Source organism: Empidonax traillii, unplaced genomic scaffold, assembly GCF_003031625.1.
Source record: "Empidonax traillii isolate 1590-97213 ecotype Southwest subspecies unplaced genomic scaffold, ASM303162v1 scaffold515:size447783, whole genome shotgun sequence".
In the NCBI taxonomy this organism is placed as follows: Eukaryota; Metazoa; Chordata; class Aves; order Passeriformes; family Tyrannidae; genus Empidonax; species Empidonax traillii.
The window spans coordinates 236,119-250,513 of NW_020955708.1; the positions used below are offsets into that span (position 1 = coordinate 236,119).

At 39.9% G+C, this 14,395-nt stretch overlaps 1 protein-coding gene across 1 annotated transcript in view; it reads left to right on the forward strand.

Moving 5' to 3' along the window:
- PLBD1 (phospholipase B domain containing 1) overlaps nt 1-14,395 on the forward strand; it is a 38,566-nt gene that overhangs the window by 15,436 nt on the left and 8,735 nt on the right. Inside the window, exons 4-6 of the mRNA XM_027896752.1 lie at nt 564-702; nt 6,961-7,125; nt 8,279-8,423. Of these exons, the coding sequence (XP_027752553.1) occupies nt 564-702; nt 6,961-7,125; nt 8,279-8,423 (449 nt within the window). The remainder of the gene's footprint in view (nt 1-563; nt 703-6,960; nt 7,126-8,278; nt 8,424-14,395) is intronic.

Sequence of the window (14,395 nt, forward strand, 5' to 3'; positions counted from 1 at the left end):
TTCAGCTTGTGTTTCCTCATGCTCTAAACCAGGGTTATTTGGCTCTTTACTGAATTTGGCACGTGGCGAAGTTGCTTGGCCTCCCACCTTTTACTTAGAGGAGCATAACAGTGGTTCTTAGGCAGTGTTTGAGCACCATCAGCAAAGCCTTCCCTGCGCTTGTAAATAAGGGACAGGGCTAGGCTCTTCAATTGTCAGTCTGTTTCTATCCTTAAATAGGCATTTAAAAGGTAATGGTTCATCTGACCGATCAAATGCTTGTTTCCCTTTACTGACTCTATGGGGATGCCAGACCTGCTATTGCAAAGTCCCCCACAAAGGTGGAGTCCAACTCATTCTTTGATTTAAAGTCTGGTAGAGGCATGTGATTGTAGGGTATGCTGATGAACATTTACACATGGAGGATGTAATGTTTATATCTACAGGATTTCCAAAGCATGACTTGCCTCAGCAACAGTAGTAAGGTTGGATCATCTGAGTTATAATATATTTGTCCCTTCCCTGCATTATCAACTATACTCTAAAAACCCCAAGAAAACCTCAACCTGTTTGTTCCTCTGCAGGAAGCAAGATCAATGGACAAGACAGCAAATCAGAAATAAAAAGGATGACCCATTTTGGAGGCATGCTGGCTATATTACTGCACAGTTGGATGGTCTGTACATGGGAGCCTTCGAGTGGGCTAAACTTCACAGACAAACAGTAAGACTACTGCATCTTTTCTTCAGTAGGTGGGGATGGGATGTCAGTGGACAAACATGGGAGAAGGAAATCTGCTGTCTAAAAATAAAAAGTAGATACTTAGTGGCAAGCACTCATTCTGCATGCCATTCTACAAAATCTTTAGTGGCTGTTCAATGTAGATAATGCAACTGGGCACTTGGGTCACCCAACCACAGATCCTTTGCAGTGGACTTGGAACCCTGAACTGATTAGGTTGGGGGTGGCTTTTGTATCCATGCTTGAATGTTGGCAGGACAGACACTTCTAAAGTGCTTGTTGCTGTCACTTTACAGTTGTTATTGAGCAAATGACCTTCTGGGTAGAGTACCTACAGCAGCATGAATCAGCATGTAGGGAGTATATTAAACCTTTTGTTTGTATTTCCGAACATCAGATTTGAAATCCTAAAAGCCTTTCTATTTTTTTACATGGCTAAATGTCTTCTCCTTTTCTAAGTTTCCAAAACATATGGTTACAAAATACAGGGTCAGTGCTGTGACAGGCCAAGTAGGATTGGTTTTGGGATTTTGTTTAGTGGTGGTTTGTTGTTTGGTTGGTTCTTTTGTTCCCTTTTTTTTTAAATTCAATTAGAATTGTTTTCCAGATCATCAGCTTGTATGTAATAGCAGAACTCCTTTAACTCCAGTAGAGCTATAATGCCATCCTAAAGTCTGTCTAATAGATTTTTCAGTGTGAGAGGGAGGACTTGAGTAATTGTAGTCGACTCTTTTTGCCTAGGCTTAACCATACCAAGAATTTTGAGAAGCTGGGAGTCCTGAATTGTAAACAATTGCATTTTAGTAAAGTGCTCATCTTTCTTGCATAGAATTTACTCTGGGACTTTGGTAAATGGGGACGCAGCTCAAACTGGAAAAAAAAGGTGTTCACAGCAATGACCCATCCTGAGAGACCTGAGTTTATAGGGGAAAATACTAGAAACCTTGATCTTCTAGGAAAAGAACTCATTAATTCCCTTTCATAACACCTGTATCTGAAGAGCCCTGCAAAGCTCATCAGCTTTTTTTTTGGCTGCTTCAGAATCTTTAAGATTCTGAAAGGGGGAAGGGAAAGTGCTAGTTTGTGTCTGAGGTATTTCTTTGTAATAGCCATGTCCTACCTGCAAGGTGTGTTCCCTGATGCTTGCTTATTTAACTGTGTATATGGTACTAAAAAGCACTGACCTCTGGAGGGTCTTGAGTAATTTTTATCCTCTTTTTAGAGGCCTTATCAGCATTCCTGTATAAAAATGGTGCACTTAGTGAAAGTTCAGATATGTGTTTAGGCTGAAATATTTGTCTTCCACTCATGAATTATATGCAGGGAGTATATTTTTTTTCTTTTCCCAAATGGGCCTGCAGCAGTTGGTGAGATTTATTTTGACTCTTTACTATGCCAGTCACAATTTTAGCTTTGTACGTTATCACTTATATTGCGATCCATATCTTTTTATTCAAAGGAAAATTGTTCTCTGTGTATTTTTCTCACTTGACATGTGCTGCTGTTTCCTCTGTGTGCCAGAGCCAGTAAGTTAACCTCAGTCTCTTACCTTTGAGTAGATTTTGGACAGATGCTCTTGCACCTAGGTGCTGGTTTTCCTTGGCATCGAAGTAATACCTGACAGCTCTGCAAAAGTACAGGCAGTTCATTTTGTTGGATACCATGCTACTTTTCAAATGATTTTGGGAGATTAGGCTACAACAGTGCTGTGTGTGTACATATTTACTGCTGTTAAAAAAGAAGCATCTCCTTCAGGAAACAGAGCTTGAAGACTGTTGTTCCAGACTTACACGGGCAAGGAAAACAGGTGCAGATGCAAAGTTGCTGACTAATGTTCTAGCTTTGACACATCCATTTGTCTCATCCAAACTGTTGGCACTTAAAAGCCCTAACTAAACTAACAAACAAAACAAACAAGAATACCAACAGTATCTTCCTTAGTCCTTGTCATTAAAGAAGTCTGCCATCCAAAGAGACTGTTGTCAACTTTCCTTTTCCAGTACATATTATAAGAATGTTTAAAAGGTTCTTTTATTTAAATCCTTTAGATTGTTAGTAAGTGGAATGTTTGGCAAATAAATTCACCTGATAGATTTTTTCTTATTTTTAAGTATTGTACTTTGGTTCAATTAATACAATTGTTTTGATATTTTGTTGGGTGGCAACTACAGTAACAACTATGAGCTATTTACATCACTCAGTTCTCATCTTAAAAAAACTCCAAATACTACATGCTTTTAAAAGCAAATTTCGTTCCTATTGCATGTTTTCCTCGGTGCTTTGAAAGTCTCTTCTTACATCTATCCTTTGGTAGATACTACTTTTGTTTAATTAAAAAAGAATCCGTTCCATGTGTTTATTGTTTTAGGATTATCATCATCAAGAACAAGTTTCTTTTGATATCTACTAGTGCAGTAGTTTGGATTCATGGTTGTAATGAACATTAGAAATATTAAAAATACCTTGCGTGTGAATTATGGTGTTTTCCTTTTTTACACACACCCAAACAAAACAAAAGAATCCCCAAAAAACCCAACCAAAAGCCAGCATGTGACAGTCTGTACTCTGTTGCCGGATGTTCTATCAGCTATTGGGAAAAACTGTGTGGTTCTAAATTCAACTAATTACTTGGTATGTGCAGAGGGCAATTGCTCCTATTTATCCTTGGCTTAAAATAAGAATAAATGCTGTAGAAAAAAGGCTGGGAAGCCTTTTTTCCATAACTCCCAAAATACCAGAGACAAGAGAAGGGGAGTAGGAGATGGATTTTGAAGTTCTTACATTGATCTCCCCTGCCCATGGACAAAGTGCTTTCCTGAACACTGAGAAGTTGGTTGGTTGACAAGGACAGACTAAATGAGATAAAGGGGATGAAGAAAAAACCCTGTGGATTCCAACACTGAGCATGGGCAGAGTTGTATAAAATTGTTTCCTTTTCAGGAGCGTAGAAACAAGCTGTTTCAATAGTTAATCTACTTTTAATTCTACACATTTCACGCTTTCAGTTTTCTCATCAGCATTACACATAACCTTTTCAAACTCTCAAGAAGTTGAGTTTTACATTTGGTGGATTAGTTGATGTATACTTACTGAGGAAGACAAAGGTCTGACTTTCTGTTGTCTGGTATAATGCATGGTAGTTCGAAACTGCCAAATCCACAGTGCTTAAGTGAGAGTTGGATTGTGTGCACACAAGTCACTCTGAAATGTTCAATTTTTCTGCTGTCCCCTAAACTTCAGGTTTACTTCACTTGAATATTGTAGAACCATTGTGTCTGCCACAAATAACTGAGCCTTACTGCAGAAAGAACATTTGATTTGGACTATGAACTGTTTGATAGTAGTACTAATATGTATTTTTTATTATCATTTATGAATCAAATGTTTTGTAGAGTACAGTTCTAAACTTTGTTTTTAATTGCATGGAATCTGTTTTCCAGCTGGGCTGTTTCAGGTAAGTGCTTCCATTAAGACCTGCATGAAGGAAATGTATATTGTAAACTTCTGTATTTTGAATTTGATACTTGCAGGTATCATTAAGAGTGATGTCAAAATCTGAATATATTTTCATGTTAAAGTGGGACATTATTCTAGCTGGTTTAGCAACATTTTATATCCAGTAAACAAACCCAACCCTTTTGTTAAGACAATTTCTGAAGGAGGGGCACTCAAAGAACATTACGCCTTTTCATCTGCCTAATGCTTTACCAACGCTGTGATTAATCTTGGGCTTGTCTATGCAGGGATATTACTCTTGAATAAGGAGGTGTCAGAGTTTTAATACTTCAATGACTACATGACAGCTCTCTTCTATTTGCACTTCTTTATTTTGTGTTGAGGGTGCTCATGCTTGGAGAAGTTAGTGGAAAACAATTGTTACAGGTGTCTATTTTAATGTTTCTTGTAGACAAGACTTTGAGGCTGGTTCTGTCCTGTCTGCCCCTTATAAGTTTATTTCTCCCTGCTGCTGATGTAATTGGAACTCAAACTGATTTTTCTGTTTGTCTGTTTTGCTGTTCAGGACAGTACCTAGAGGAGCCACACATCCTAGCAAAGGGACTCTTTCTTTTGTGGCTGTTCCACCTCTCCGTGTCAATTTAGCTCATTCATTCACTCTTCTTCAGGATGTAAACCATGTATACAGGGAGTTTTCCTGACATTACCGTGTGAGATAGAAGGTGATTACAAAAGATTGTAGTATGTCCTCTATTATGCACTTGATATGATGCACAAGTTTTTAGGTCTAATTATTGCTAGTGGACACTGATTAACTCCTTATAGAGAAGGTTTCTTCATATATCTTGGAAATCAGCTGTAACTTTTCCAAAACTCGGGCTATTGGCCTTAAGGCAGAAGCCTTAGACCACTCCTGACATTCCCAGATTAGGCCTGCATTGCAGATGCCTACGTCTTCTATTTCAGTGCATTGTTTTAGTGAGAATCCAGAGAAGCTCTTTGCTTGTGTGATTTTGCTGAGCATCACACAGTCTTAAACACAGGTTTATTCAATGAGAGTAATGAATTCTTAGAAATAAACTGGAACAAAATTTGCTTGCCCCTCAAAAGGGGAATGAAAACAACCCGAGTGGGTGCTTAACAACCTAAATCCTCATTTGCTTCTCTGATATTTTGGCTGGCTTTGGCAGCTGGCAGCCTAATCTTACCCAGTGGAGCCCTAGGAATTTGCATAACCTGTGCTTTGTTTGAGCAGGTCCTTCCTAGTGCTTTCTGACCACTTTTCTTCGTGTGTTGTTCTGAAAGCATCCTTGCTTGGCACTTTTGTTCTAAGTTGAATGGACTTCCTAATAGTTAAAAAGTTTTTGACTTGAAGTGACTGTAAGAAAGTGCAGAAATGTGAAACTTAAAAAATATACAGGCAATTCTGAGTGATGCTGCAGCAGTATCAATGCAGCTACCTGCAGATGTTGCAAAGAAGGCAGGTTTTATGAAGGAGAATATGGAGTTGGTAGCAAATGGATGTCAAGTATAATTAAAATGTCTCGAGGCTGCTGAGCATTCTTGTATGCAATCCTGTTTTCTCCCTTCCTGATACTGCACGGTAATGCCTGCGTGAATCAGACATTGGATATCAGCTTCTCCTTATTGCGTGGTGGGCTCACAGACCTTTCAGTGCAGTTGGATGGGGAAAAAATTGTGCTAAAACACTGCCAAATCTCTCTCTCTAGATTCCAGTAGAGATAAATGAGATAGAAGTTGTTGGGACTGATTTGTAAATGATTCATACCTCCGAGTTGCTTAAAACTACGTAAAGATATGTCTCTTGATGTTGTTCCCTGTTTAGATCTTTATAGCAAAAACATGATGAACTAAAGCAATGTAACATATATGAAAATTTGCTTTGGATTTCTTCCTCAAACTATAGCTGCTACTTGGGCCTTCTGCCATTAATGATTTTATTTGTGAGAATGGCATGTTTCTCTCGCTTGTCTTGGTAAGCACTGTGGGAAGTTTTGATTCCTTCCCCTGGGGTATATGGACTGACATTATTTCTGGTTTTCCTGTTGGTTATTCTCTCTGCCAGAACAGCAGATGAATAACACAGAATTCAGCCTTCTGAATAAAAACTAAATGGATTTGGCACTGTTTATTTTTTCTGTGTCCTTGTCTCCCCTTTTGGGGGGTTTGTAGAGAGGTCAGCTATATGGTTTGATAACACTGATTTACATTGCAAGCACAGTGTTTCTTTGCTATATGATTATGTGCCGTTCTAAAATTACTATTCACAGCTCTACGGTGATGTGTGTTCTGACTTCTTTTCCTTAAGCCTTGCTTAAACTAAAGGCACAGTGCAAGCAAGAATAGGAAAGATTTAGAAAACAGTATTTGAAGGCTGAGGCTAAACCACTCTTAAGTTCTTATTTTTGAAGGGACAAACTAAGAGGAGGTTCTAAAGAGCATGTTACACAAGCAGCTGTGTGTAGTTAACCCTCTTAACTCTGGCTGGCTCCAACCATAAGGAGTTTTCAAATCTCATAGCCTTTTGAGTGACTTTCCTTCTTCAGCTACTTCTGACTTGATTAGTATTGCTAACATGTCTTGTTTCCCTCATTTGTTTTTTCATCCTCAGTCATGAGGATGTCTTAAATTGAAGTGTTTATAAAAATCTGAGAATTCTCAGGAGTGTTTGTTAGTGTAAGAAAAGTTCTAACAAGGGAGACTGTCTTGATGCCTCTCTGTCTCAAGGTATTTTTTGTGATCTCGTTTTCTCCTTTTCCTCAGCCACTGAGCAACTTTGATGTCCAGTTTCTGAATGCTGTTGGAGACCTGTTGGACCTCATTCCTGCATTATTTGATTATTCTGCACGGGGTGGACAATGCAATGTGGAGCCAGGAGGCCATGGGAGATACCAGTGGGATATGGGACACTGCTCTGCCCTGATCAAGGTGAGCACCAAGAACCTAATCTCCAGTGACTGTGTTGATTTGCAGTGTCTCGAGTCTACATTTCTGAAGTCTTCCCTGTTTATGTTGCATGTGCATAAAGGTACCTCTATTGATGATTAAGGTGCATTTATGCAGTTGTAACTTGTGCCTCCACAGGATTTTGAGTCCAGTTTTTCTCACTTGTGTTCAAGGGTAGGGAAAAGACCAAACCAAACCGAAACCACAGAGATGAACATTGAAAAGCCACTAGAATTACTAGGGAATGAGGAACTACCGCGAAGAGGAGACTGGAAGAGAGTAACTTGTTTCACCTAGCCAAGTGAAGTCTGAAAGAAGGGGTATTGTGAATGACTACAAATACATTGGGCAAATAAGCAGGGAGAAAGGGAAAAAGACTACATAAACTAAAGGACAGTGGTAACATAAAAACAAATGGTTGTAAGTGGTTGCCTTTTTCTGTTGATAGTGATACTCTGGAATGGCTTTCCAATGGGAGTAATGACAGAACACCCCCCCCAAACACACACGTTTTTAAGATAAGTATCTGCTACATCATGGTGGCAATTACATTTTTCAGTTAAAGTTAGCAAGGATTTATTCAGCATATGGAGACTACACGTATTGCAGAGCAACAACATTCACCTTAAATTCTAAAACGTTCATCCAAGCATTTGCCTGCAGCAAAAGGTTTCTGAGGTAACAGCAAATCTTTGAACCAGGGAAATATTTTGGAAAGATGTATTATAAATATATGTATTTACCTTTTCAAATTGAATTTTCTTGCATTTGCTTCTACACTTTAAGGTGAACCAGAGTTAGTCTCACAGAAAAAGCATGTTTTAAGTTAACTCTGGATATGCTTGCAAAGATCCAATCTGAATGTGTGAATACAAGTATTCAAAATGAAACGGGGGAAAAATACATTCCACATGAGCCAAGTAACCTTTAACTGTTTTATTTTGAGAACAACACATGGGTAAGAATTTTCAGAAATTCATTAAGTACACAATTAAAAGCACAAGAATCTGCTCTGTCTTCAATAATGCAATTAATCTAACTACTTAAATCAAGTTGTTCTCCCAGTTTCTATCAAGTAAAAAAAAAAAAAAAAGGCAGAATACAATGGGGTAGTTTTTCTGTTTCTGTTTTTCAGGTTCTACCTGGGTATGAGAATATCTATTTTGCCCATTCCAGCTGGTTTACGTATGCGGCCACACTGAGAATATATAAGCATTGGAACTTCAATATAGTTGATCCATACACTAGCAGCAGCCGTGTCTCATTCAGCAGTTACCCAGGTAAAGTCAAGAAAACCAAAACTGTGTAGCTATTTAATATGGCATGGACCACCTTGCTGTCTTGTCTGTGAAAAGGGTGATACCTCCACAAGCACTGGCTTCAATCTACCTTAAAACTTCTAGCCACCAAGAGGACAAAATGCCATCTTCATTTTTCTGGCTTAAACATGATGTTGTCGTTGTCTTTTGTTGTTGATTAACCACTTGCAGTCCTCTAAATAGTATTAGTTAAATATTTTACCTCTGGCACAAACATGCTGCTTTGGATTCAGCTCATGTAGTCTGCAGTCATCTCAACTGTTGAACTCCTCACCTTGCCTGCAGCATTCACATGTTTGGTAATAACAGTTTTGAACACTTCTGTTTACTACTGTGATATGACTCGTGCTGTAATGGGATTATTAGCGAGTATCAAACAGTAGCTGTTTGAAATTGTGTTGACTTCTTTGATGTTTGGTTAACAAACCTTCAGTTGTTTTGTTGTTGGCTTGTTTTTTTTTTTTTTCCTTTTCCACCTACATCTTCGTCTTCCAGCTCCTCTATAAGCTGTTGCAGAGGGCAGTATTTTTTTATGGTTATTTCATGTGTTAGTAATATAGTCAACCATAATATTTAAAATCTCTTTTGGAAGATTAGGCTAAATGTTAAAAATTGCCAGCATTTAATGTTTCAGTGGTAAAATATGTGTACTCTTGCTAGAGTTGGACGAGAAATGTGAACGTGAAAAACCAAGGTGTATCTATGACTCCCTCTTAGAGTTAGCATTGCTTAAGTTTTTAAAGGTGAAATTTCAAATTAAAAAAAATACCCAAACACTCAAGAGTCTTCATAAACCTTTTTAAGTGACCTCTGTGCCACAGGACACTATCTCATTCTGATGAAATTTTGTTGGTTGATAATTTCAAAACTGTGCCTTTGCTGATTACTGTGCCTTACTGCAAAAGGGAAGGGCCTTTCATGGGAGGGACTCCCGAGACTGTGACTGGGAAACTGTTTTGAAAAGCAGTTGCGTTCATTTCACGTTGAAAACCAGTCTTTTCCTGTGGGATTCTGACCCTCCTCAGTGACCCTCAGGAGTGCAATGTTTTCTGACAACTGAGATTTTTTTCTTTGAGGAAGCAATAGAGGTATTCTGGTGAATGTCTAAGTGTGCAGCCTTTCAAGAGCCTAGGTTATCTCTGGTTGCCTTGGAGGAATTTTGCTTGCTTGTTGCAAGAAATTTTGTAGGAAGCAAAGGTTTCTGTCTGAGCTCTGTTCATCACTTGAATGTTCATAAAGTTATTCTGGCTCTCAGCAGAAGTACTGAGGATAGTATTGTCCCTCAGGAGAATGTGGCTCAGTTCAGCAACTGTTGCATACTGCACTATGCTGCAGATTCAAAAACGGGGATCAAGATCAGCCACCCAGAGCATTTATTATTTTATTGTGGTCGGTATCTGTGGTGATGTTTCCGGGTTGCTCCTTCTGTGGATTCTTTGTATAAAGTGAAATACAGATACTTGGTTTTCGTGAGACTGAGAAGGCACGCTGTATAGGAAAACCATACAAAGCTACTTACTACTTTGCTGAAATGGTTGGGGTCTGTTCACTAGTGTACAAAATCCCAGCGTGCTTCCCTGAGACTGTTGAGGTCTGCAGAGATGGCTTATTTTAGAGCTTGCTTTTGTAGACTCTGACCATAGCTTTGTGGAAAGGTGTACTTCTACCAACAAATTGACTGGGAATGCTTGCAAGGCATAGTTCCCATGAGGTTTGAGAGACCTGTGGTATGCCAAGTGTGCTCCCTGGCTGCCTGATTACAGGGTGCTATCACAAGCACTGGACAAGCATGGTCCATTGACTGCAGCAAATTGCATTAGCTATGGGTGTATTCACAGACTTGCAGCTTGCCAGGGGATGAGTAAGCTCTAAAGCACTGGCCTAGTAATGCTCAAGGGACATCACGTAGGAAGGAGGGAACTGCCAAATTCCTCTGCTCCATGTTATGATGAGATGGTGTTTTCAGGACATCTGACTGTGGAGTCTGCAGGTCCTGGCCATGATTCAACTTTTGACAATTGTAACCTCCCTGCATTCATGTTCCCGCTCTTACTCTCTGTCCTGACAGACATTAAGAACCAGTAAGAAAGGCCAACCTAGGAATCCCTCCTGAATAGTAACCTGATCCTAATGAACACAGAAGTATTGACTTTTGGAGGAAACAGCATTAAACGACCTGTGTCCTTCCAGGCTTCCAGTGCCACTTAACTGAGTAATTTAAAGACTCCTGTAAATCCAGTAGACTGTATATAAAGTCAAACTCTTCTGCTGTCCAAAAACTGTGTCAGAAAAACTTCAAGGAGTCATTTGGCTTTTGAGAAGGAATGTGCCAAATTTCTGATTTCTCCTGGGGTCACCGAGTTAACCTGTCCATGTTATTTATTTTTTTTTACTGAATTTCAAAAGACAGGCTACTGATCTGCAAAACTTAATATTTGTTGTGACTCGGTTTAGAGGTCACACTGTTGACTAACCATGATGCGTGTCAGCATGTGCACTGTACAGCTAGAAGGCCTTGGGCTTCTTTGCTCCTGCTGAGACCGAGCAGGTAGGAGGACAGGCAGGGATTGCAGTGTCTTTCCCAGCTTCCCCAGCAGTTATCCATGTTCCTGCCAGCATGCTCAAGTGTCTGCTGTTAACAGCATGCCTTCTCTTTACTGCTTTCTCCCCTTCAGAGCAGCGGTAGTGCTGCAGAGGCACAGTCAAGTGGAATTTAATGGGAATTGTAATCTGTTTTTGCAGAATTATTTCTTCACTTGCTGCTCATTTCCACACTAACCCATCCCAATCTTCACTTGAACTCTGCTCATAGTCTCAGCTTCCTCTTCTCTTGCAAGTGTCTGTGTGCAGAGCTGTGTGTACGACAGTTCTGTGAACTTTGGAAAGGAGAAATGTCTCTGAGCTGAATTCCTGAGCACGCTTGACTTCAGTGTGTTCTTCAAGCTCTGGACATAAGTACTTCACGTGGCTGATGAATCTATGTGTAGCAGAGTGAACTTAAATTGTACAGACACATTACTGTTGCTCACAAATGTTGAGGGAAGCTGTGCTCATTTGGGGGAGTAAGAAATGTGATGATAGAGACAAGGTAGGTGCTAAATTTTGCACTACATATCTAGTAAAAGATCAGAGAGAAAGCTGCACCTCTCTTCCTTCTGCCTCCCTCCCTTCCCCCCAGTCACTTCTCTACGCTGCCCCGTTGAGGCATTCAAAGAAAGGAGCCACATTAACTGATACAATTTGCAGTTTTCCTTGGATAGCAGGGAGTTTGCAACTCCCAAGATTTCCATCCATTTGAATAGAGTTCTTCTTGGACAGTAAGTTTTGAACTCCATTGAAGAAAGGGAATCTACCATTTGGACCCAAGCTCTCTTGTTTGAGTAGAGCACTACCTTCTCTGGGCTGAGCCACAGTCTTTTAAAACATGTAACTCTGATTTTAGCCGTCTAAGCAAATCACTTGAGAAGGACTCTACTGCTACCTTTGCTTCTCTGGTCTGCTGTTGGGATCTTGCTTGGTTGAGACAGGCTATGATGTGGGAATATGATGGCACAAGTTGTCTTGATGGCTGGCTATACGTATGATGCTAAGAGAAGTAGTATGTGTCCCTTGCTTTGAAGTAATCTGGTGTTAATGCAGGATCAGAAAGTGCAGCATTATCCTTCCCCCCAGCTGGAGCGAGACTAGGAGGAACAAACCACGGGAAGGGCAGTAGCCATTGTTCTCAGGGCTCATGACTGCCAGACCGTTTTGTGCTTCCCTGCTTGCTTCGTCCAACATCTGTCTAAAACCTTAAGGGAAGCAAAGGATGTATCGGAATTTAGGAGATGAGAGACCAGAGCTATACTGTGGGATGTGCTATTTCTTAGGTCCTGGGAGAGCTTATGGGTGTTCAGTCTTGAGAAGCAGCTGCAGATAGGATTAAGAAAGCTAATCCCTCTACTTTTCCATAGTCTGTTTATAGACCAGAGCATCGAGCATCTCAGCTGGGAGCTACTCCCATCCCTGTGGGGTGGCCTTTGGCTTCCAGCCTGTAATGCTGGCCCTTTCTGTACTTGAATGAGTACAATGACCTTCTGAAACACCAAAAAAGCTGATGCTTTCTGTTTCAGAAAGCAACAGCCCTACCTCTTCAGGAGCAATAGCTGCCAGAATTGTGTTACCACCCACGTGCTCTTCGATGTGCTGCCTTTCTGGAGAGCACTGTGGCTCAGACTGCAAAAAAATCACTTTGCTTGGCTGATTAATATTGACATGATGAATGAAACTCCAGACTCTGAAACCTTCAGTTTTCAAGTGGTGATTGGAAACTGAAGCTAAATGGTTCAGACCCAGAAGATGCAATCAGAAGTGCTTTTGCTTGTTTCTATGTAGGAAGACTCAGTTTCATCAGAGGGAGGAGTTAAAAAAAAAAAAAAAGAAAGAAAATAAATGGTTTGAGTGTTGCTGACAAAAATGGGAGATGGGTTTACAGAGATGGTTTTACAGAAAAGAAGAGATGAACTGCACAAAGAGATAACATTTTCAATTACAACAGATTCTCATACATACTTAAAAATAGAAGAATGACGTAAGAGGACATCAAATATCTGCTGATATCTCTAGACTTCTCTGCCCAGGTTTTATTTTTGTGAACGTCTTTGGTTAAATCTATTGGTGTTTTAACTTCCCTTTGTTTCAAGGCTACCTAAATCAAAATGGCTTATGCCATCTTGAAATAATTAGGCTAGCAATGGTGTGTCATGGAGGGCATGTTGTGTTATAAAACACTGCAGGATAAAACTTGGTAAATACTGAGGCCCAGGAGGAAATCCCCTTGTTTGCAGCTTAGCTGAGCTTTGCAATTTATTTGAATTACAGAGTTCAACCTCCAGTTAATTCAGCATAATTTATTGTGTTGACACTTGCTTTGAGTCAAGTTTTTCTGTTTTATCTCAGTTGTTTTTTAAAAATGAAGAATAAAAACTATTTGATTTATTTTGAAGCAGGGCACTTGGCATTGTCACCCACATAAGAATTGGTGCTTAATTCAAATCACAACTGCTTAACAATTTCATTTCTTGTCTCCATTTGGGCAAGCACTTGACTTGTTTTACAACAGTTTATCACTGGATATCCTCCTATGTCTTTGTATAAAATAGACTGGCAGAGCCAGGTTTAGTGTGTTTCTCTTGTTGTTGCTTACTTGAGAGAGATCTCTGCTGTTGATGTACATAATTTATTGACATTCTTTTTCTGTCTCTGAGAATAAAATACCAGCTGCCAGGGTGCTCTGCCTGTTCTATACCGATATATTTTTAGAGAACAGTTGACCACAAAGTATATTTTCATGGATCTGTTCTAATTTGAGTACTTGATACTTTAAAAAAATTTGGCTGAAATTGAGCTCTCAAACATTGCTTTTGCTCGAAGGAGGTCTGCCTTTAGATAAAAGCCCAGGAATAGGAGGCAGAGCAGAGTTGTCTTCCTTGCCATCACAGGTTGGTGACCCTAGTTTGTTTTGCAGAGAGTTTATCCTGCAGAGAATAAAGCTTGCTGTAGAAAATGTCATAGTGGAACTCAACTATTACAGAATTTTAGGATCTTATACTCTGAAGACTGATCCTACTAAAAACTTGTTAACAAAAGTCAAGGTTCTGGGTGACTTCCCCATCAGGAGCTCAGTTAACAACCTTTCTTCCCCAACCTGGCAGCCACGTGTCTGCTGAGTAAGCTCAAAGTCAAGTTATTTCTGCTTTACAAGTAGTCACCACGCTATCCAAGGCATTATAGCTGACCTTTGCAGCTCTGAATGGCACCCCCTGGCATGGGATCTGCAACTGGACCTAGCACTTCTGTTGGCACGTAACCTGGAAATGAATCCTGCCCAGACATCCGTCACTGTGTTGACTTTGCAGAGCTTGTAGGCCTAAAAAAATCCAGTGACAATATGT